Consider the following 22,244-nt stretch of genomic DNA (forward strand, 5'->3'; position numbering starts at 1 on the left):
TTGTCTAATTTAATGAGTCACATCTTTAGTATCTCTGAGTGGCAGTGTGAAAAATGACCTGGAGTGGACAACTGTTTAATATGTTGGCTTTTTGCTTGATTTAATGAATCCTAGAAATGTTTTTTAACCATCATTGTTTATTTCTGTTTCATCTCATTGATGTTTTGGTTTTTTCAAAACATGAAATGAAATAGTCTCAACGAGATCTGGTGTCATTTTCATGCTGAGGTTGAGTCAGCTTCATGCATTCCTGAATGCCAAATTATCCTCCTACATCCTCTGGGAGTTGGCAAAGTCGGAAATATTTTAAATCTTGAACTGATGAATTTTTATTGAGTGTGAGACATTTACCTCCTAATTTGGACAGTTTTGCTTCTCTGGGATTCGTAAACTGTCACTGAACTATGTAAACTGACTTTAAATGAGTATGGTTAACCTTTTAAATAACTTTCTATGTCCTGGTGTAGTTTGTGGTACAGTTCCCCTGAACCCCAGGATTGTTGGAGGTGAGGATGCTCCACCAGGAAGTTGGCCCTGGCAGGTCAGTCTGCAGAGGTTTGGCAGCCATGTTTGTGGTGGTTCCCTCATCAACAAAGAGTGGGTGATGTCTGCTGCTCACTGCTTCTCCAGGTGGGTCACTGGTAGATAGACAGAGGACGTAACTCTATCAATCTTTGGTTTGTTGGTTGATGATTTTTCCCTTAAAACTGAAGCAAATCTGTCATTTTGACTTTAGTTCAAGTCCGTCTAGATGGCAGGTTTCTCTGGGTCGTCAGAGCCTGCAGGGATCAAACCCAAACGAAGTGTCCAGGACCGTTGCCAGGATCATTTTACATCCAAGCTATGACAGCATCACCAGCGACAACGACATTGCTCTGCTCAGACTCTCTTCGCCAGTCACGTTCACAAACTACATCAGACCTGTGTGTCTGGCAGCCAGTGACAGCATGTTCAACAACGGTACTGACAGCTGGGTCACTGGCTGGGGCGCAGTCCAGGAGGGAGGTGAGTCTGCTTGTTGCTGTCAAATACTCTGATCTGAGTGTCTGATCAAGTGGAGGTGGATGTATTCATTGTTTGTCTTCTTGTTGGTCTCTCAGTGTCTTTACCGTTCCCTGAAACTCTCCAAGAGGTGGAGGTGCCAGTTCTGGGAAACAGACAGTGTAACTGTCTGAATGGAGTCGGTACAGTCACAGACAACATGATCTGTGCTGGTGTTCTGGCAGGAGGCAAAGACTCGTGTCAGGTCAGCTGCTTCTCCTCATCTGTCCCCTCTTGGTAAGCGTGTTCAGGGCTTCCTGAAGATCTCACACATGTCCTCTCCATCTCCTCAGGGGGACTCAGGAGGTCCAATGGTGAACAAACGGGGCTCAGTCTGGGTCCAGTCTGGAATTGTTAGTTTTGGTTTTGGCTGTGCTCGTCCCAATCTACCAGGAGTCTACTCCAGAGTGTCCCGTTACCAGTCCTGGATCAACTCCTTCATCAGCTCTGATCAACCAGGCTTTGTCAACTTCACTTCCAGTGGTGTGGATCCTGACACCAGCTACACCTGTCCTGGTCTCCCACCTCCTGTCATTATTACCACTACTACTACTGTACGACCAACTGCCACCACAGATTCACCATCCACTGTATCCAGTGCTGACTGTAAGTATCCTCATATCACAGGACAGAAAAAACAACACAGGTCTTTGTGTCTCTTACACAATAAAAGTAGAATGACCAAACTGGTTCAAACCTCATTAACTCTCAAAATTTTATATCCAATTAATATATTTCAATCAGTTCTGATTGATCGGTTTGTTCACACATTGAAGAAACTCCTTGTCTAATTCAACGACTCACATCTTTGGTGTCTCTGAGTGGCAGTGTGAAAAATTATGACCTGGAGTGGACAACCGTTCCATATGTTGGCTTTTTGTAGGATTAAAGAATCCTCAAGAATTTAAATCATCATTGTTTATTTCTATTTCATCTCATCCAAGTCATGAAAAAGAAAATGACATGAGATAGTCTCAATGACATTTGGTGTCATTTTCATCCCAGGGTTGAGTCAGCTACATGTATTGCTGACTGCCATGTTGTCTTTCTACATCCTACCACTGGGAGGTACCAAAGTCAGAAATATTCAAAATCCTGAACTGACAAGTTTTTATTGAGGATTTGAGACGTTTAATTCCCGATTTAGACAGTTTTGCTACTCTGGGATTCATATACATTCATTAAAATATGCTTACTGGCTTTGAGTGAGTATGGTTAACATTTTAAAAAACTTTCTCTGTCCTGGTGTAGTTTGTGGTACAGTCCCCCTGAACCCCAGGATTGTTGGAGGTGAGGATGCTCCACCAGGAAGTTGGCCCTGGCAGGTCAGTCTGCAGAGGTTTGGCAGCCATGTTTGTGGTGGTTCCCTCATCAACAAAGAGTGGGTGATGTCTGCTGCTCACTGCTTCTCCAGGTGGGTAACTACTAACTAGACAATAGACTTGGCTCTATTAAGCTGTGGTTTGTTGATGATTTTCCTATTTAAACTGAAGCAAATCTGTCATTTTGACTTTAGTACAAGTCCGTCTAGATGGCAGGTTTCTCTGGGTCGTCAGAGCCTGCAGGGATCAAACCCAAACGAAGTGTCCAGGACCGTTGCCAGGATCATTTTACATCCAAGCTATGACAGCATCACCAGCGACAACGACATTGCTCTGCTCAGACTCTCTTCGCCAGTCACGTTCACAAACTACATCAGACCTGTGTGTCTGGCAGCCAGTGACAGCATGTTCAACAACGGTACTGACAGCTGGGTCACTGGCTGGGGCGCAGTCCAGGAGGGAGGTGAGTCTGCTTGTTGCTGTCAAATACTCTGATCTGAGTGTCTGATCAAGTGGAGGTGGATGTATTCATTGTTTGTCTTCTTGTTGGTCTCTCAGTGTCTTTACCGTTCCCTGAAACTCTCCAAGAGGTGGAGGTGCCAGTTCTGGGAAACAGACAGTGTAACTGTCTGAATGGAGTCGGTACAGTCACAGACAACATGATCTGTGCTGGTGTTCTGGCAGGAGGCAAAGACTCGTGTCAGGTCAGCTGCTTCTCCTCATCTGTCCCCTCTTGTTGTTCAGGGCTTCCTGAAGATCTCACACATGTCCTCTCCATCTCCTCAGGGGGACTCAGGAGGTCCAATGGTGAACAAACAGGGCTCAGTCTGGGTCCAGTCTGGAATTGTTAGTTTTGGTTTTGGCTGTGCTCGTCCCAATCTGCCAGGAGTCTACTCCAGAGTGTCACGTTACCAGTCCTGGATCAACTCCTTCATCAGCTCTGATCAACCAGGCTTTGTCAACTTCACTTCCAGTGGTGTGGATCCTGACACCAGCTACACCTGTCCTGGTCTCCCACCTCCTGTCATTATTACCACTACTACTACTGTACGACCAACTGCCACCACAGATTCACCATCCACTGTATCCAGTGCTGACTGTAAGTATCCTCATACCCCAGGACAGAAAAAACAACACAGGTCTTTGTGTCTCTTATACACAATAAAAGAAGAATGATCAAACTGGTTCAAACCTCATTAACTCTCAATATTTCATATCAAATTAATTTATTTCAATCAGTTCTGATTGATCAGTTTGGTGGCACATTGAAGAAACTCCTTTTCTAATTTAACGACTCACATCTTTGGTGTCTCTGAGTGGCAGTGTGAAAAATGACCTGAAGAGGACAACTGTTTCATATGTTGGCTTTTTGTAGGATTAAAGAATACTCAAGAATTTAAATCATCATTGTTTTTCTTTCTATTTCATCTTATTTCATATCGTGAAAAAAATGACATGAGATAGTCTCAATGAGATTTGGTGTCATTTACATCCCAGGGTTGAGTCAGCTGTATTGCTGACTGCCAAGTAGTCTTTCTACATCCTACCACTGGGATGTGCCAAAGTCAGAAATATTCAAGATCTTGTTTTTAGTGAGAGTTTGAGATACGAAAATAATTTCTTTTTTAGACAGTTTTGCTTCTCTGTGATTCATTGAAATATGCTAATTGACTTTGAATGAGTATGGTTAACCTTTTAAATAACTTTCTCTGTCCTGGTGTAGTTTGTGGTATAGTTCCCCTGAACCCCAGGATTGTTGGAGGTGAGGATGCTCCACCAGGAAGTTGGCCCTGGCAGGTCAGTCTGCAGAGGTTTGGCAGCCATGTTTGTGGTGGTTCCCTCATCAACAAAGAGTGGGTGATGTCTGCTGCTCACTGCTTCTCCAGGTGGGTCACTGGTAGATAGACAGAGGACGTAACTCTATCAATCTTTGGTTTGTTGGTTGATGATTTTTCCCTTAAAACTGAAGCAAATCTGTCATTTTGACTTTAGTTCAAGTCCGTCTAGATGGCAGGTTTCTCTGGGTCGTCAGAGCCTGCAGGGATCAAACCCAAACGAAGTGTCCAGGACCGTTGCCAGGATCATTTTACATCCAAGCTATGACAGCATCACCAGCGACAACGACATTGCTCTGCTCAGACTCTCTTCGCCAGTCACGTTCACAAACTACATCAGACCTGTGTGTCTGGCAGCCAGTGACAGCATGTTCAACAACGGTACTGACAGCTGGGTCACTGGCTGGGGCGCAGTCCAGGAGGGAGGTGAGTCTGCTTGTTGCTGTCAAATACTCTGATCTGAGTGTCTGATCAAGTGGAGGTGGATGTATTCATTGTTTGTCTTCTTGTTGGTCTCTCAGTGTCTTTACCGTTCCCTGAAACTCTCCAAGAGGTGGAGGTGCCAGTTCTGGGAAACAGACAGTGTAACTGTCTGAATGGAGTCGGTACAGTCACAGACAACATGATCTGTGCTGGTGTTCTGGCAGGAGGCAAAGACTCGTGTCAGGTCAGCTGCTTCTCCTCATCTGTCCCCTCTTGGTAAGCGTGTTCAGGGCTTCCTGAAGATCTCACACATGTCCTCTCCATCTCCTCAGGGGGACTCAGGAGGTCCAATGGTGAACAAACGGGGCTCAGTCTGGGTCCAGTCTGGAATTGTTAGTTTTGGTTTTGGCTGTGCTCGTCCCAATCTACCAGGAGTCTACTCCAGAGTGTCCCGTTACCAGTCCTGGATCAACTCCTTCATCAGCTCTGATCAACCAGGCTTTGTCAACTTCACTTCCAGTGGTGTGGATCCTGACACCAGCTACACCTGTCCTGGTCTCCCACCTCCTGTCATTATTACCACTACTACTACTGTACGACCAACTGCCACCACAGATTCACCATCCACTGTATCCAGTGCTGACTGTAAGTATCCTCATATCACAGGACAGAAAAAACAACACAGGTCTTTGTGTCTCTTACACAATAAAAGTAGAATGACCAAACTGGTTCAAACCTCATTAACTCTCAAAATTTTATATCCAATTAATATATTTCAATCAGTTCTGATTGATCGGTTTGTTCACACATTGAAGAAACTCCTTGTCTAATTCAACGACTCACATCTTTGGTGTCTCTGAGTGGCAGTGTGAAAAATTATGACCTGGAGTGGACAACCGTTCCATATGTTGGCTTTTTGTAGGATTAAAGAATCCTCAAGAATTTAAATCATCATTGTTTATTTCTATTTCATCTCATCCAAGTCATGAAAAAGAAAATGACATGAGATAGTCTCAATGACATTTGGTGTCATTTTCATCCCAGGGTTGAGTCAGCTACATGTATTGCTGACTGCCATGTTGTCTTTCTACATCCTACCACTGGGAGGTACCAAAGTCAGAAATATTCAAAATCCTGAACTGACAAGTTTTTATTGAGGATTTGAGACGTTTAATTCCCGATTTAGACAGTTTTGCTACTCTGGGATTCATATACATTCATTAAAATATGCTTACTGGCTTTGAGTGAGTATGGTTAACATTTTAAAAAACTTTCTCTGTCCTGGTGTAGTTTGTGGTACAGTCCCCCTGAACCCCAGGATTGTTGGAGGTGAGGATGCTCCACCAGGAAGTTGGCCCTGGCAGGTCAGTCTGCAGAGGTTTGGCAGCCATGTTTGTGGTGGTTCCCTCATCAACAAAGAGTGGGTGATGTCTGCTGCTCACTGCTTCTCCAGGTGGGTAACTACTAGACAATAGACTTGGCTCTATCAAGCTGTGGTTTGTTGATGATTTTCCTATTTAAACTGAAGCAAATCTGTCATTTTGACTTTAGTACAAGTCCGTCTAGATGGCAGGTTTCTCTGGGTCGTCAGAGCCTGCAGGGATCAAACCCAAACGAAGTGTCCAGGACCGTTGCCAGGATCATTTTACATCCAAGCTATGACAGCATCACCAGCGACAACGACATTGCTCTGCTCAGACTCTCTTCACCAGTCACGTTCACAGACTACATCAGACCTGTGTGTCTGGCAGCCAGTGACAGCATGTTCAACAACGGTACTGACAGCTGGGTCACTGGCTGGGGCGCAGTCCAGGAGGGAGGTGAGTCTGCTTGTTGCTGTCAAATGCAATGATCTGAGTGTCTGATCAAGTGGAGGTGGATGTATTCATTGTTTGTCTTCTGGTTGGTCTCTCAGTGTCTTTACCGTTCCCTGAAACTCTCCAAGAGGTGGAGGTGCCAGTTCTGGGAAACAGACAGTGTAACTGTCTGAATGGAGTCGGTACAGTCACAGACAACATGATCTGTGCTGGTGTTCTGGCAGGAGGCAAAGACTCGTGTCAGGTCAGCTGCTTCTCCTCATCTGTCCCCTCTTGGTAAGCGTGTTCAGGGCTTCCTGAAGATCTCACACATGTCCTCTCCATCTCCTCAGGGGGACTCAGGAGGTCCAATGGTGAACAAACAGGGCTCCATCTGGGTCCAGTCTGGAATTGTTAGTTTTGGTTTTGGCTGTGCTCGTCCCAATCTGCCAGGAGTCTACTCCAGAGTGTCCCGTTACCAGTCCTGGATCAACTCCTTCATCAGCTCTGATCAACCAGGCTTTGTCAACTTCACTTCCAGTGGTGTGGATCCTGACACCAGCTACACCTGTCCTGGTCTCCCACCTCCTGTCATTATTACCACTACTACTACTGTACGACCAACTGCCACCACAGATTCACCATCCACTGTATCCAGTGCTGACTGTAAGTATCCTCATATCACAGGACAGAAAAAACAACACAGGTCTTTGTGTCTCTTACACAATAAAAGTAGAATGACCAAACTGGTTCAAACCCCATTAACTCTCAAAATTGTATATCCAATTAATATATTTCAATCAGTTCTGATTGATCGGTTTGTTCACACATTGAAGAAACTCCTTGTCTAATTCAACGACTCACATCTTTGGTGTCTCTGAGTGGCAGTGTGAAAAATTATGACCTGGAGTGGACAACCGTTCCATATGTTGGCTTTTTGTAGGATTAAAGAATCCTCAAGAATTTAAATCATCATTGTTTATTTCTATTTCATCTCATTCCAAGTCATGAAAAAGAAAATGACATGAGATAGTCTCAATGAGATTTGGTGTCATTTTCATCCCAGGGTTGAGTCAGCTATTGCTGACTGCCATGTTGTCTTTCTACATCCTACCACTGGGAGGTACCAAAGTCAGAAATATTCAAAATCCTGAACTGACAAGTTTTTATTGAGGATTTGAGACGTTTAATTCCCGATTTAGACAGTTTTGCTACTCTGGGATTCATATACATTCATTAAAATATGCTTACTGGCTTTGAGTGAGTATGGTTAACATTTTAAAAAACTTTCTATGTCCTGGTGTAGTTTGTGGTACAGTTCCCCTGAACCCCAGGATTGTTGGAGGTGAGGATGCTCCACCAGGAAGTTGGCCCTGGCAGGTCAGTCTGCAGAGGTTTGGCAGCCATGTTTGTGGTGGTTCCCTCATCAACAAAGAGTGGGTGATGTCTGCTGCTCACTGCTTCTCCAGGTGGGTAACTACTAACTAGACAATAGACTTGGCTCTATTAAGCTGTGGTTTGTTGATGATTTTCCTATTTAAACTGAAGCAAATCTGTCATTTTGACTTTAGTACAAGTCCGTCTGGATGGCAGGTTTCTCTGGGTCGTCAGAGTCTGCAGGGATCAAACCCAAACGAAGTGTCCAGGACTGTTGCCAGGATCATTTTACATCCAAGCTATGACAGCATCACCAGCGACAACGACATTGCTCTGCTCAGACTCTCTTCGCCAGTCACCTTCACAGACTACATCAGACCTGTGTGTCTGGCAGCCAGTGACAGCATGTTCAACAACGGTACTGACAGCTGGGTCACTGGCTGGGGCGCAGTCCAGGAGGGAGGTGAGTCTGCTTGTTGCTGTCAAATACTCTGATCTGAGTGTCTGATCAAGTGGAGGTGGATGTATTCATTGTTTGTCTTCTTGTTGGTCTCTCAGTGTCTTTACCGTTCCCTGAAACTCTCCAAGAGGTGGAGGTGCCAGTTCTGGGAAACAGACAGTGTAACTGTCTGAATGGAGTCGGTACAGTCACAGACAACATGATCTGTGCTGGTGTTCTGGCAGGAGGCAAAGACTCGTGTCAGGTCAGCTGCTTCTCCTCATCTGTCCCCTCTTGGTAAGCGTGTTCAGGGCTTCCTGAAGATCTCACACATGTCCTCTCCATCTCCTCAGGGGGACTCAGGAGGTCCAATGGTGAACAAACAGGGCTCCGTCTGGGTCCAGTCTGGAATTGTTAGTTTTGGTTTTGGCTGTGCTCGTCCCAGTCTGCCAGGAGTCTACTCCAGAGTGTCCCGTTACCAGTCCTGGATCAACTCCTTCATCAGCTCTGATCAACCAGGCTTTGTCAACTTCACTTCCAGTGGTGTGGATCCTGACACCAGCTACACCTGTCCTGGTCTCCCACCTCCTGTCATTATTACCACTACTACTACTACTGTACAACCAACTGCCACCACAGATTCACCATCCACTGTATCCAGTGCTGACTGTAAGTATCCTTCTACCACAGGACAGAAAAAACAACACAGGTCTTTGTGTCTGTTATTTAAACAATAAAAGAAGAATGATCAAACTGGTTCAAACCTCATTAACTCTCAATATTTCATATCAAATTAATTTATTTCAATCAGTTCTGATTGATCAGTTTGTACGCACAGTGAAGAAACTCCTTATAACGACTCACATCTTTGGTGTCTCTGAGTGGCAGTGTGAAAAATGACCTGGAGTGGACAACTGTTTCATATGTTGGCTTTTTGCTTGATTTAATGAATCCTAAAAATGTTTTTTAACCATCATTGTTTATTTCTGTTTCATCTCATTGATGTTTTTTTTGTCAAAACATGAAATGAAATAGTCTCAACGAGATCTGGTGTCATTTTCATGCTGAGGTTGAGTCAGCTTCATGCATTCCTGAATGCCAAATTATCCTCCTACATCCTCTGGGAGTTGGCAAAGTCGGAAATATTTGAAATCTTGAACTGACAATTTTCTATTGAGTGTGAGACATTTACCTTCTAATTTAGACAGTTTAGCTTCTCTGGGATTCGTAAACTGTCACTGAACTATGTAAACTGACTTTAAGTGAGTATGGTTAACTTTAAATCATCTTTCTCTGTCCTGGTGTAGTTTGTGGTACAGTTCCCCTGAACCCCAGGATTGTTGGAGGTGAGGATGCTCCACCAGGAAGTTGGCCCTGGCAGGTCAGTCTGCAGAGGTTTGGCAGCCATGTTTGTGGTGGTTCCCTCATCAACAAAGAGTGGGTGATGTCTGCTGCTCACTGCTTCTCCAGGTGGGTCACTGGTAGATAGACAGAGGACGTAACTCTATCAATCTTTGGTTTGTTGGTTAATGATTTTTCCCTTATAACTGAAGCAAATCTGTCATTTTGACTTTAGTTCAAGTCCGTCTGGATGGCAGGTTTCTCTGGGTCGTCAGAGCCTGCAGGGACCAAACCCAAACGAAGTGTCCAGGACCGTTGCCAGGATCATTTTGCATCCAAGCTATGACAGCATCACCAGCGACAACGACATTGCTCTGCTCAGACTCTCTTCACCAGTCACGTTCACAGACTACATCAGACCTGTGTGTCTGGCAGCCAGTGACAGCATGTTCAACAACGGTACTGACAGCTGGGTCACTGGCTGGGGCGCAGTCCAGGAGGGAGGTGAGTCTGCTTGTTGCTGTCAAATGCAATGATCTGAGTGTCTGATCAAGTGAAGGTGGATGTATTCATTGTTTGTCTTCTTGTTGGTCTCTCAGTGTCTTTACCGTTCCCTGAAACTCTCCAAGAGGTGGAGGTGCCAGTTCTGGGAAACAGACAGTGTAACTGTCTGAATGGAGTCGGTACAGTCACAGACAACATGATCTGTGCTGGTGTTCTGGCAGGAGGCAAAGACTCGTGTCAGGTCAGCTGCTTCTCCTCATCTGTCCCCTCTTGGTAAGCGTGTTCAGGGCTTCCTGAAGATCTCACACATGTCCTCTCCATCTCCTCAGGGGGACTCAGGAGGTCCAATGGTGAACAAACAGGGCTCCATCTGGGTCCAGTCTGGAATTGTTAGTTTTGGTTTTGGCTGTGCTCGTCCCAATCTGCCAGGAGTCTACTCCAGAGTGTCACGTTACCAGTCCTGGATCAACTCCTTCATCAGCTCTGATCAACCAGGCTTTGTCAACTTCACTTCTAGTGGTGTGGATCCTGACACCAGCTACACCTGTCCTAGTCTTCCACCTCCTGTCATTATTACCACTACTACTACTGTACGACCAACTGCCACCACAGATTCACCATCCACTGTATCCAGTGCTGACTGTAAGTATCATTCTACCACAGGACATGAAAAAAACAACAACACAGTCTGTGTGTCTGTTTTACACATACTGGCATGGGGAAAAATTCGGGGGAGGCCAGACACTTCAACACACACTCACGCACGCACACACACACCACTTGCATTTACCCATACACACAGGCTCTGGCTCACACCCTCCTCACACTCACTCACAAATACAGTCCTCCTCAACAATGTTGCCCCGCTACCCAAATACATGACCTGTTGTTTAATTAATGCACAGTACAGTTTCATAATGAGTAAAAAAAAAAAAAAAAAAAAGCATTAATTCACAAACTCAATCAGAATTCAGAGATGTTTCAGGTTTGATGTTCACATCATTCAGCTAATCAAATAGGCCTACATGACAAACCCCGTTGTATGTGCTTGACAATTAAGCTATAAACAATTGCAACTATTGGTTTAACCTAGGTGCTGTCCGTGGTGCTTTCTGTAGGCTTATGTAAAAGACCACATAAACAGCAACTCCTCCAGTGGACTGAGTAGGCTACAGCTAAATCCAGCCAGCAGGGCACAATAAGCAATAGAACCACATCAAAAATGAACTCAACAGCTTCATGGGCTGTTGAGTCAAAAGTAAAGTCACAAGGAGAGAGGGGGGTTGTGGATTTCACTCACCCCATTTGAAGAGGAAGGCCAGTCTCCTGTCTGTCGACCAGCTGAATACTGTAGGGGAGAGTGGGGCAATGTGAGACACCGGGTAATGTGAGACACCCCCTATATCTAGAAAACGGAACACATTTATGGTCATCTGACCATTATGTTTTCAAGCCCCTTCCATTTCCCCATGGCTATGAAGGAGAGGACCTCATGATGCTGTGGAAAGCATGTTTTTTTCACAAAAATATGATTTTTGCATGTAAAAGTAAATTTTCTTGTGGTCAACTTAATCAACTGTTGCGCCAAAGCAAATTGATTCAGGTAGAAAGACTTCTATGATACATGATGATGAACTACCAACACATAAAACCATGTGATGATGCTGGCTGAAAATTAGCCTGAATTTCTAAGAGAGGTAATTTTTTCTAAAATGGGGGTGTTGGGGTAAAGTGAGACAAATGCTGCGGGGTAAAGTGAGACCATGGATGTATTATAATAAATCCAAGAGTGAGACACTGTGAGCACACCATACACAAAGATTTACACTAGAATCTCGCTCCCCAAGCCAGAAATCTTGCGTGATCAATGATCAGTAGCCACACTGCTTTGTTATGATATGTGCTCTCAGTCAGCTCACTTTTTTATTGGTTAATTAACTCAATTTTAGTCATATTCCACTTTGTCGGCTCCCCCCCCACACAAGAGGACTTTTGATCAAAATGGTCACCATTGTCGGGGCCTACAATCTGACCCCCAGACTATCTAACTGGTTCTATCTGTCATTTGAATGTTAATTAAAACATTTTGTGTTGTATTTGATTTTGTTCTTGAGTCACTTTGCATTGAGAAAACAAAAGTGCTTAATTGACCAATTCCCATGATTATGTTACTAGTCCGACATTAGTTCTGGAAAGTGTGGTTGTCAAGCTAGCTGTCAGGACTCTAACTGTTACAACATGTGTTGTTATGGTAGTTTCAGAGTGGAAAAAGTAAGTGGATCAGTTTACCCCATTGATTTTTCTAGTTTGTCTCAGTTTACCCCTGACCTGGGGTAAAGTGAGACACGAGACCACTTTTTTTTAAAACAATCATATTTTCACTGTCCTTCGTCCTAAATACATTCTGATAATTTCCATTGCTAGGCAACATCCTGAATTAATGGGAAATGTGTAAATTTTACTGATTAATCATTTTAGCTCGCTTAGAGGGGAGCAAATGTAAAAAGTGTCTCACTTTACCCCACTCTCCCCTATCTGCTGAAGGTTAGAGCAGCTAGCTAGCCACTCTGTGTGGACATAATTTTCCTCATTAGTACGAATCCCATTTTTCCTCTCCATACGCAGAGTAGTTTTGGTGTTGGCTGACGTCGGATTAAATTTTAAGGTGCTGCTGTGACGGGAGTTTAGCCAAGAAAAAAAAATACTAAAAAACTCCAAATCTCCACCGTCCGACTGCGCTTGTTAATGTTGCTAAATGTTTATCTCCCGCGAGCCGATTTGATTTAAATGAGTTGATAACATGCTACGATTTGATTGGTGTGAAGCCAGAGGGTGGCTGGCTTTCCTTGGTCCTGACTAATCACAGTGTGGCATGACAATAGCCTCATCTGATTGGTTAATAACTCTTTTTTTCCCACTATGTGACGCCTTCAGACATGACAGTCTACAGCGTGCAATATCATTTTTCACCACACAAGGGCGCTGGTTCACTCATAAAATCACCACACAGGGGCGCTGGTTCACTCATAAAATCACCACACAGGGGCGCAGGTTCACTCATAAAATAGCACCACACTGGCGCTGGTTCACTAGCTAGCCTACTCACTGAGAAATGGTAAGAGTCGGCCGCAACGGCACGTTAGAATTATCCTACTGAAACTGGACAAACCGTTTTTAAATGATATAGTCTGAAGAAACAGGGGCCTGGCTTCCCTTGGCCTCCAGGAGAAAGCACAATAAATGACCAAACTTTTACAAACCTAATTAACTCTCAATATTTTATATCCCATTTATCAGTTGTGATTGATCAGTTTGGTGGCACATCAAAGACACTTCCTGTCTAATTTAATAGCCTAACTCACATCTTTGGAGTTCCTGAGGGGCAGTGTGAAGAATGATTTGGCTTTTTGTCGGATTTAATGAATCCTCAAGTGATTTAATTATCACTGTTTATTTCTGTTTCATTTCATTTCATCTCAATGAGGTGTCATTTTCATGCTGGGGTTGAGTCAGCTTCATACATAGCTGACTGCCAAATTGTCTATCTACATCCTACTGTACCACTGGGAGGTGCCAAAGTCAGAAATATTCAAAATCCTGAACTGACAAGTTTTTATTGAGGATTTGAGACGTTTAATTCCGCATTTAGACAGTTTTGCCCCTCTGGGATTCATATATTAAAATATGCTTACTGGCTTTGAGTGAGTATGGTTAACTTTAAATCATCCTTCTGTGTCCTGGTTTAGTTTGTGGTACAGTTCCCCTGAACCCCAGGATTGTTGGAGGTGAGGATGCTCCACCAGGAAGTTGGCCCTGGCAGGTCAGTCTGCAGAGGTTTGGCAGCCATGTTTGTGGTGGTTCCCTCATCAACAAAGAGTGGGTGATGTCTGCTGCTCACTGCTTCTCCAGGTGGGTCACTGGTAGATAGACAGAGGACTATCAATCTTTGGTTTTTTTGTTTGATGATTTTTCCCTTATAACTGAAGCAAATTTGTCATTTTGACTTTAGTACAAGTCCGTCTGGATGGCAGGTTTCTTTGGGTCGTCAGAGCCTGCAGGGATCAAACCCAAACAAAGTGTCCAGGACTGTTGCCAGGATCATTTTACATCCAAGCTATGACAGCATCACCAGCGACAACGACATTGCTCTGCTCAGACTCTCTTCGCCAGTCACCTTCACAGACTACATCAGACCTGTGTGTCTGGCAGCCAGTGACAGCATGTTCAACAACGGTACTGACAGCTGGGTCACTGGCTGGGGCGCAGTCCAGGAGGGAGGTGAGTCTGCTTGTTGCTGTCAAATACTCTGATCTGAGTGTCTGATCAAGTGGAGGTGGATGTATTCATTGTTTGTCTTCTTGTTGGTCTCTCAGTGTCTTTACCGTTCCCTGAAACTCTCCAAGAGGTGGAGGTGCCAGTTCTGGGAAACAGACAGTGTAACTGTCTGAATGGAGTCGGTACAGTCACAGACAACATGATCTGTGCTGGTGTTCTGGCAGGAGGCAAAGACTCGTGTCAGGTCAGCTGCTTCTCCTCATCTGTCCCCTCTTGGTAAGCGTGTTCAGGGCTTCCTGAAGATCTCACACGTGTCCTCTCCATCTCCTCAGGGGGACTCAGGAGGTCCAATGGTGAACAAACAGGGCTCAGTCTGGGTCCAGTCTGGAATTGTTAGTTTTGGTTTTGGCTGTGCTCGTCCCAATCTGCCAGGAGTCTACTCCAGAGTGTCCCGTTACCAGTCCTGGATCAACTCCTTCATCAGCTCTGATCAACCAGGCTTTGTCAACTTCACTTCCAGTGGTGTGGATCCTGACACCAGCTACACCTGTCCTGGTCTCCCACCTCCTGTCATTATTACCACTACTACTACTGTACGACCAACTGCCACCACAGATTCACCATCCACTGTATCCAGTGCTGACTGTAAGTATCCTCATACCCCAGGACAGAAAAAACAACACAGGTCTTTGTGTCTCTTATACACAATAAAAGAAGAATGATCAAACTGGTTCAAACCTCATTAACTCTCAATATTTCATATCAAATTTATTTATTTCAATCAGTTCTGATTGATCAGTTTGGTGGCACATTGAAGAAACTCCTTTTCTAATTTAACGACTCACATCTTTGGTGTCTCTGAGTGGCAGTGTGAAGAATGACCTGGAGTGGACAACTGTTTCATAAGTTGGCTTTTTGTAGGATTTAATGAATCCTCAAGAATGTAAATCATCATTGTTTATTTCTATTTCATGTCATGAAAAAAAAAAAGACATGAGATTTGGTGTCATTTTCATCCCAGGGTTGAGTCAGCTGTATTGCTGACCGCCAAGTTATCTTTCTACATCCTACCACTGGGAGGTGCCAAAGTCAGAAATATTCAAAATCCTGAACTGACAAGTTTTTATTGAGGATTTGAGACGTTTAATTCCCGATTTAGACAGTTTTGCTTCTCTGGGATTCATAAACTGTCACTAAACTATGTAAACTGAATTTAAGTGATTATGGTTAACTTTAAATCATCCTTCTGTGTCCTGGTGTAGTTTGTGGTACAGTTCCCCTGAACCCCAGGATTGTTGGAGGTGAGGATGCTCCACCAGGAAGTTGGCCCTGGCAGGTCAGTCTGCAGAGGTTTGGCAGCCATGTTTGTGGTGGTTCCCTCATCAACAAAGAGTGGGTGATGTCTGCTGCTCACTGCTTCTCCAGGTGGGTAACTACTAACTAGACAATAGACTTGGCTCTATTAAGCTGTGGTTTGTTGATGATTTTCCTATTTAAACTGAAGCAAATCTGTCATTTTGACTTTAGTACAAGTCCGTCTAGATGGCAGGTTTCTCTGGGTCGTCAGAGCTTGCAGGGATCAAACCCAAACGAAGTGTCCAGGACTGTTGCCAGGATCATTTTACATCCAAGCTATGACAGCATCACCAGCGACAACGACATTGCTCTGCTCAGACTCTCTTCGCCAGTCACGTTCACAAACTACATCAGACCTGTGTGTCTGGCAGCAAGTGACAGCATGTTCAACAACGGTACTGACAGCTGGGTCACTGGCTGGGGCGCAGTCCAGGAGGGAGGTGAGTCTGCTTGTTGCTGTCAAATACTCTGATCTGACTGTCTGATCAAGTGGAGGTGGATGTATTCATTGTTTGTCTTCTTGTTGGTCTCTCAGTGTCTTTACCGTTCCCTGAAACTCTCCAAGAGGTGGAGGTGCCAGTTCTGGGAAACAGACAGTGTAACTGTCTGAATGGAGTCGGTACAGTCACAGACAACATGATCTGTGCTGGTGTTCTGGCAGGAGGCAAAGACTCGTGTCAGGTCAGCTGCTTCTCCTCATCTGTCCCCTCTTGGTAAGCGTGTTCAGGGCTTCCTGAAGATCTCACACATGTCCTCTCCATCTCCTCAGGGGGACTCAGGAGGTCCAATGGTGAACAAACAGGGCTCCATCTGGGTCCAGTCTGGAATTGTTAGTTTTGGTTTTGGCTGTGCTCGTCCCAATCTGCCAGGAGTCTACTCCAGAGTGTCCCGTTACCAGTCCTGGATCAACTCCTTCATCAGCTCTGATCAACCAGGCTTTGTCAACTTCACTTCCAGTGGTGTGGATCCTGACACCAGCTACACCTGTCCTGGTCTCCCACCTCCTGTCATTACTACCACTACTACTACTGTACGACCAACTGCCACCACAGATTCACCATCCACTGTATCCAGTGCTGACTGTAAGTATCCTCATACCACAGGACAGAAAAAACAACACAGGTCTTTGTGTCTGTTATTTAAACAATAAAAGACGAATGACCAAACTGGTTCAAACCTCATTAACTCTCAATATTTTATATCCAATTAATATATTTCAATCAGTTCTGATTGATGAGTTTGGTGGCACATTGAAGAAACTCTTTATCTAATTTAATGATTCACACCTTTGGTGTCTCTGAGTGGCAGTGTGAAGAATGACCTGGAGTGGACAACTGTTTAATATGTTGGCTTTTTGTAGGATTTAATGAATCGTCAAGAATGTAAATCATCATTGTTTATTTCTATTTCATGTCATGAAAAAAAAAAGACATGAGATTTGGTGTCATTTTCATCCCAGGGTTGAGTCAGCTGTATTGCTGACCGCCAAGTTATCTTTCTACATCCTACCACTGGGAGGTGCCAAAGTCAGAAATATTCAAAATCCTGAACTGACAAGTTTTTATTGAGGATTTGAGACGTTTAATTCCCGATTTAGACAGTTTTGCTTCTCTGGGATTCATAAACTGTCACTGAACTATGTAAACTGAATTTAAGTGATTATGGTTAACTTTAAATCATCCTTCTGTGTCCTGGTGTAGTTTGTGGTACAGTTCCCCTGAACCCCAGGATTGTTGGAGGTGAGGATGCTCCACCAGGAAGTTGGCCCTGGCAGGTCAGTCTGCAGAGGTTTGGCAGCCATGTTTGTGGTGGTTCCCTCATCAACAAAGAGTGGGTGATGTCTGCTGCTCACTGCTTCTCCAGGTGGGTCACTGGTAGATAACAGAGGACGTATCTCTATCAATCTTTGGTTTGTAGGTTGATGATTTTTTCCCTTATAACTGAAGCAAATCTGTCATTTTGACTTTAGTTCAAGTCCGTCTGGATGGCAGGTTTCTCTGGGTCGTCAGAGCCTGCAGGGATCAAACCCAAATGAAGTGTCCAGGACCTTTGCCAGGATCATTTTACATCCAAGCTATGACAGCATCACCAGCGACAACGACATTGCTCTGCTCAGACTCTCTTCACCAGTCACGTTCACAGACTACATCAGACCTGTGTGTCTGGCAGCCAGTGACAGCATGTTCAACAACGGTACTGACAGCTGGGTCACTGGCTGGGGCGCAGTCCGGGAGGGAGGTGAGTCTGCTTGTTGCTGTCAAATACTTTGATCTGAGTGTCTGATCAAGTGGAGGTGGATGTATTCATTGTTTGTCTTCTTGTTGGTCTCTCAGTGTCTTTACCGTTCCCTGAAACTCTCCAAGAGGTGGAGGTGCCAGTTCTGGGAAACAGACAGTGTAACTGTCTGAATGGAGTCGGTACAGTCACAGACAACATGATCTGTGCTGGTGTTCTGGCAGGAGGCAAAGACTCGTGTCAGGTCAGCTGCTTCTCCTCATCTGTCCCCTCTTGGTAAGCATGTTTAAGGCTTCCTGAAGATCTCACACATGTCCTCTCCATCTCCTCAGGGGGACTCAGGAGGTCCAATGGTGAACAAACAGGGCTCCGTCTGGGTCCAGTCTGGAATTGTTAGTTTTGGTTTTGGCTGTGCTCGTCCCAATCTGCCAGGAGTCTACTCCAGAGTGTCCCGTTACCAGTCCTGGATCAACTCCTTCATCAGCTCTGATCAACCAGGCTTTGTCAACTTCACTTCCAGTGGTGTGGATCCCGACACCAGCTACACCTGTCCTAGTCTCCCACCTCCTGTCATTAGCACCACTACTACTACTGTACAACCAACTGCCACCACAGATTCACCATCCACTGTATCCAGTGCTGACTGTAAGTATCTTTCTACCACAGGACATATAAAAAACAACAACACAGGTCTTTGTGTCTGTTTTACACATACTGGCATGGGGAAAAATTCGTGGGAGGCCAGACACTTCAACACACACTCACGCACGCACACACACACAGCACTTGCATTTACCCATACACACAGGCTCTGGCTCACACCCTCCTCACACTCACTCACAAATACAGTCCTCCTCAACAATTCTTATGTTGCCCCGCTACCCAAATACATGACCTGTTGTTTAATGCACAGTAGCCTACAGTTTTCATAATGAGTAAAAAAAAAAAAAAAAAAAAGCATTAGCCTAATTCACAAACTCAATCAGAACTCAGAGACGTTTCAAGTTTGATGTTCACATCATTCAGCTAATCAAATACATGACAGACCCCATTGTATGAGCTTGACAATTAAGCTAAACAATTGCAACTATTGGTTTAACCTAGGTGCTGTCCGTGGTGCTTTCTGTAGGCCTATGTAAAAGACCACATAAACAGCAACTCCTCCAGTGGACTGAGTAGGCTACAGCTAAATCCAGCCAGCAGGGCACAATAAGCAATAGAACCACATCAAAAATGAACTCAACAGCTTCATGGGCTGTTGAGTCAAAAGTAAAGTCACAAGGAGAGAGGGGGGTTGTGGATTTCACTCACCCCATTTGAAGAGGAAGGCCAGTCTCCTGTCTGTCGACCAGCTGAATATCTGCTGAAGGTTAGAGCAGCTAGCTAGCCACTCTGTGTGAACATAATTTTCCTCATTAGTACGAATCCCATTTTTCCTCTCCATACGCAGCTGTAGTTTTGGTGTTGGCTGACGTCGGATTACATTTTAAGGTGCTGCTGTGACGGGAGTTTAGCCAAGAAAAAAAAATACTAAAAAACTCCAAATCTCCACCGTCCATGACTGCGCTTGTTAATGCTGCTAATGTTTATGTTTATCTCCCGCGAGCCGATTTGATTTAAATGAGTCGATAACATGCTACGATTTGATTGGTGTGAAGCCAGAGGGTGGCTGGCTTTCCTTGGTCCTGACTAATCACAGTGTGGCATGACAATAGCCTCATCTGATTGGCTAATAACTCTTTTTTTCCCACTATGTGACGCCTTCAGACATGACAGTCTACAGCGTGCAATATCATTTTTCACCACACAGGGGCGCTGGTTCACTCATAAAATCACCACACAGGGGCGCTGGTTCACTCATAAAATCACCACACAGGGGCGCTGGTTCACTCATAAAATAGCACCACACAGGGGCGCTGGTTCACTAGCTAGCTTACTCACTGAGAAATGGTAAGAGTCGGCCGCAACGGCACGTTAGAATTATCCTACTGAAACTGGACAAACCGTTTTTCAGAGGTGGCAAGTAACGAAGTACAAATACTTCGTTACTGTACTTAAGTAGATTTTTCAGGTATCTGTACTTTACTTGAGTATTTATTTTTCTGACAACTTTTTACTTTTACTCCCTACATTTATACGCAAAAATATGTACTTTCTACTCCTTACATTGTAAAAACTGGCTCGTTACTTTTTTTTTTTGACACGACGTAAAAGCACCGGTAAAAGATGTGACGAACTAGAGAGGGAAAGAGGGAGGGAGGAGGGAGGAGGGAGGGGGGTGGTAGAGAGAGAACCGAGTTACCAACTTGTACTGTAGCAGCGACATGGAGGCAGCAGCATGGAGGAAGGAAGCGATGGTGGTCGGACTATCTGACGGGGGGGGGCGGGGGGTTTGAACACTGTACAATCAGCGCATTTACCGTTTACAAGGGGCAAAAGCAACCTGTCCATGTGCCCGTGTCTGTGTGTACGTGCGCGCGCGTGTGCGTGTGTGCGCGCGTACTTGTACGTGGGTGCGCGCGCACGCGAGAGAGACGGCAGGTGGACTGACTGACAGAGGTGAGAGGTGATGAAACGCTGTCTAAAAATTATTCTTATTATTATTTAGTGAGAGTCTGTGGCGGCCCAAACGTTGGGAACCACCGCCCCTGGTCAGTTCAATCTTGATTATTCTGTCTGAACTTTTTTTGTTTAACAAAATTATCAAATTATGTAGGTTTCATTAACGGCAAAAATTCATTTTTACTTTTTACTTTTACTTTGAAAGTACATTTCAGAGCCTGTACTTTCTTACTTTTACTTGAGTAAAGGAGTTGAATCAGTACTTCTACTTTTACCAGAGTAATTTTTTACACATGTATCTGTACTTCTACTTAAGTACAGAATATGAGTACTTTTGCCACCTCTGCCGTTTTTAAATGATATAGTCTGAAGAAACAGGGGCCTGGCTTCCCTTGGCCTCCAGGAGAAAACACAATAAATGACCGAACTTTTACAAACCTAATTAACTCTCAATATTTTATATCCCATTTATCAGTTGTGATTGATCAGTTTGGTGGCACATCAAAGACACTTCCTGTCTAATTTAATAGCCTAACTCACATCTTTGGAGTTCCTGAGGGGCAGTGTGAAGAATGATTTGGCTTTTTGTCGGATTTAATGAATCCTCAAGTGATTTAATTATCACTGTTTATTTCTGTTTCATTTCATTTCATCTCAATGAGGTGTCATTTTCATGCTGGGGTTGAGTCAGCTTCATAGCTGACTGCCATATTGTCTATCTACATCCTACTGTACCACTGGGAGGTGCCAAAGTCAGAAATATTCAAAATCCTGAACTGACAAGTTTTTATTGAGGATTTGAGACGTTTAATTCCGCATTTAGACAGTTTTGCCCCTCTGGGATTCATATATTAAAATATGCTTACTGGCTTTGAGTGAGTATGGTTAACTTTAAATCATCGTTCTGTGTCCTGGTTTAGTTTGTGGTACAGTTCCCCTGAACCCCAGGATTGTTGGAGGTGAGGATGCTCCACCAGGAAGTTGGCCCTGGCAGGTCAGTCTGCAGAGGTTTGGCAGCCATGTTTGTGGTGGTTCCCTCATCAACAAAGAGTGGGTGATGTCTGCTGCTCACTGCTTCTCCAGGTGGGTCACTGGTAGATAATAGAGGACTATCAATCTTTGGTTTGTTGGTTGATGATTTTTCCCTTATAACTGAAGCAAATCTGTCATTTTGACTTTAGTTCAAGTCCGTCTGGATGGCAGGTTTCTCTGGGTCGTCAGAGCCTGCAGGGATCAAACCCAAACGAAGTGTCCAGGACCGTTGCCAGGATCATTTTACATCCAAGCTATGACAGCATCACCAGCGACAACGACATTGCTCTGCTCAGACTCTCTTCGCCAGTCACCTTCACAGACTACATCAGACCTGTGTGTCTGGCAGCCAGTGACAGCATGTTCAACAACGGTACTGACAGCTGGGTCACTGGCTGGGGCGCAGTCCAGGAGGGAGGTGAGTCTGCTTGTTGCTGTCAAATACTCTGATCTGAGTGTCTGATCAAGTGGAGGTGGATGTATTCATTGTTTGTCTTCTTGTTGGTCCCTCAGTGTCTTTACCGTTCCCTGAAACTCTCCAAGAGGTGGAGGTGCCAGTTCTGGGAAACAGACAGTGTAACTGTCTGAATGGAGTCGGTACAGTCACAGACAACATGATCTGTGCTGGTGTTCTGGCAGGAGGCAAAGACTCGTGTCAGGTCAGCTGCTTCTCCTCATCTGTCCCCTCTTGGTAAGCGTGTTCAGG

The 22,244-nt window shown here is 44.6% G+C and overlaps 1 protein-coding gene across 1 annotated transcript in view; it reads left to right on the forward strand.

The window, feature by feature from the left end:
- The window catches only part of LOC311002530 (uncharacterized protein), a gene marked incomplete at both ends in the record, with an annotated part of 32,489 nt that overhangs the window by 8,658 nt on the left and 1,587 nt on the right, over positions 1-22,244 (forward strand). The window contains 39 exons of the mRNA XM_083993921.1: positions 468-630; positions 737-1,005; positions 1,101-1,246; positions 1,335-1,647; positions 2,293-2,455; positions 2,558-2,826; positions 2,922-3,067; positions 3,150-3,462; positions 4,087-4,249; positions 4,356-4,624; positions 4,720-4,865; positions 4,954-5,266; positions 5,912-6,074; positions 6,173-6,441; positions 6,537-6,682; positions 6,771-7,083; positions 7,724-7,886; positions 7,989-8,257; positions 8,353-8,498; positions 8,587-8,902; positions 9,541-9,703; positions 9,810-10,078; positions 10,174-10,319; positions 10,408-10,720; positions 13,825-13,987; positions 14,088-14,356; positions 14,452-14,597; positions 14,686-14,998; positions 15,616-15,778; positions 15,881-16,149; positions 16,245-16,390; positions 16,479-16,791; positions 17,410-17,572; positions 17,679-17,947; positions 18,043-18,188; positions 18,277-18,589; positions 21,427-21,589; positions 21,688-21,956; positions 22,052-22,197. Coding sequence (XP_083850047.1) covers positions 468-630; positions 737-1,005; positions 1,101-1,246; positions 1,335-1,647; positions 2,293-2,455; positions 2,558-2,826; positions 2,922-3,067; positions 3,150-3,462; positions 4,087-4,249; positions 4,356-4,624; positions 4,720-4,865; positions 4,954-5,266; positions 5,912-6,074; positions 6,173-6,441; positions 6,537-6,682; positions 6,771-7,083; positions 7,724-7,886; positions 7,989-8,257; positions 8,353-8,498; positions 8,587-8,902; positions 9,541-9,703; positions 9,810-10,078; positions 10,174-10,319; positions 10,408-10,720; positions 13,825-13,987; positions 14,088-14,356; positions 14,452-14,597; positions 14,686-14,998; positions 15,616-15,778; positions 15,881-16,149; positions 16,245-16,390; positions 16,479-16,791; positions 17,410-17,572; positions 17,679-17,947; positions 18,043-18,188; positions 18,277-18,589; positions 21,427-21,589; positions 21,688-21,956; positions 22,052-22,197 — 8,600 coding nt within the window. The remainder of the gene's footprint in view (positions 1-467; positions 631-736; positions 1,006-1,100; positions 1,247-1,334; positions 1,648-2,292; positions 2,456-2,557; positions 2,827-2,921; positions 3,068-3,149; positions 3,463-4,086; positions 4,250-4,355; positions 4,625-4,719; positions 4,866-4,953; positions 5,267-5,911; positions 6,075-6,172; positions 6,442-6,536; positions 6,683-6,770; positions 7,084-7,723; positions 7,887-7,988; positions 8,258-8,352; positions 8,499-8,586; positions 8,903-9,540; positions 9,704-9,809; positions 10,079-10,173; positions 10,320-10,407; positions 10,721-13,824; positions 13,988-14,087; positions 14,357-14,451; positions 14,598-14,685; positions 14,999-15,615; positions 15,779-15,880; positions 16,150-16,244; positions 16,391-16,478; positions 16,792-17,409; positions 17,573-17,678; positions 17,948-18,042; positions 18,189-18,276; positions 18,590-21,426; positions 21,590-21,687; positions 21,957-22,051; positions 22,198-22,244) is intronic.

This window comes from Trachurus trachurus, assembly GCF_905171665.1.
Source record: "Trachurus trachurus genome assembly, chromosome: 19".
Lineage (NCBI taxonomy): Eukaryota > Metazoa > Chordata > Actinopteri > Carangiformes > Carangidae > Trachurus > Trachurus trachurus.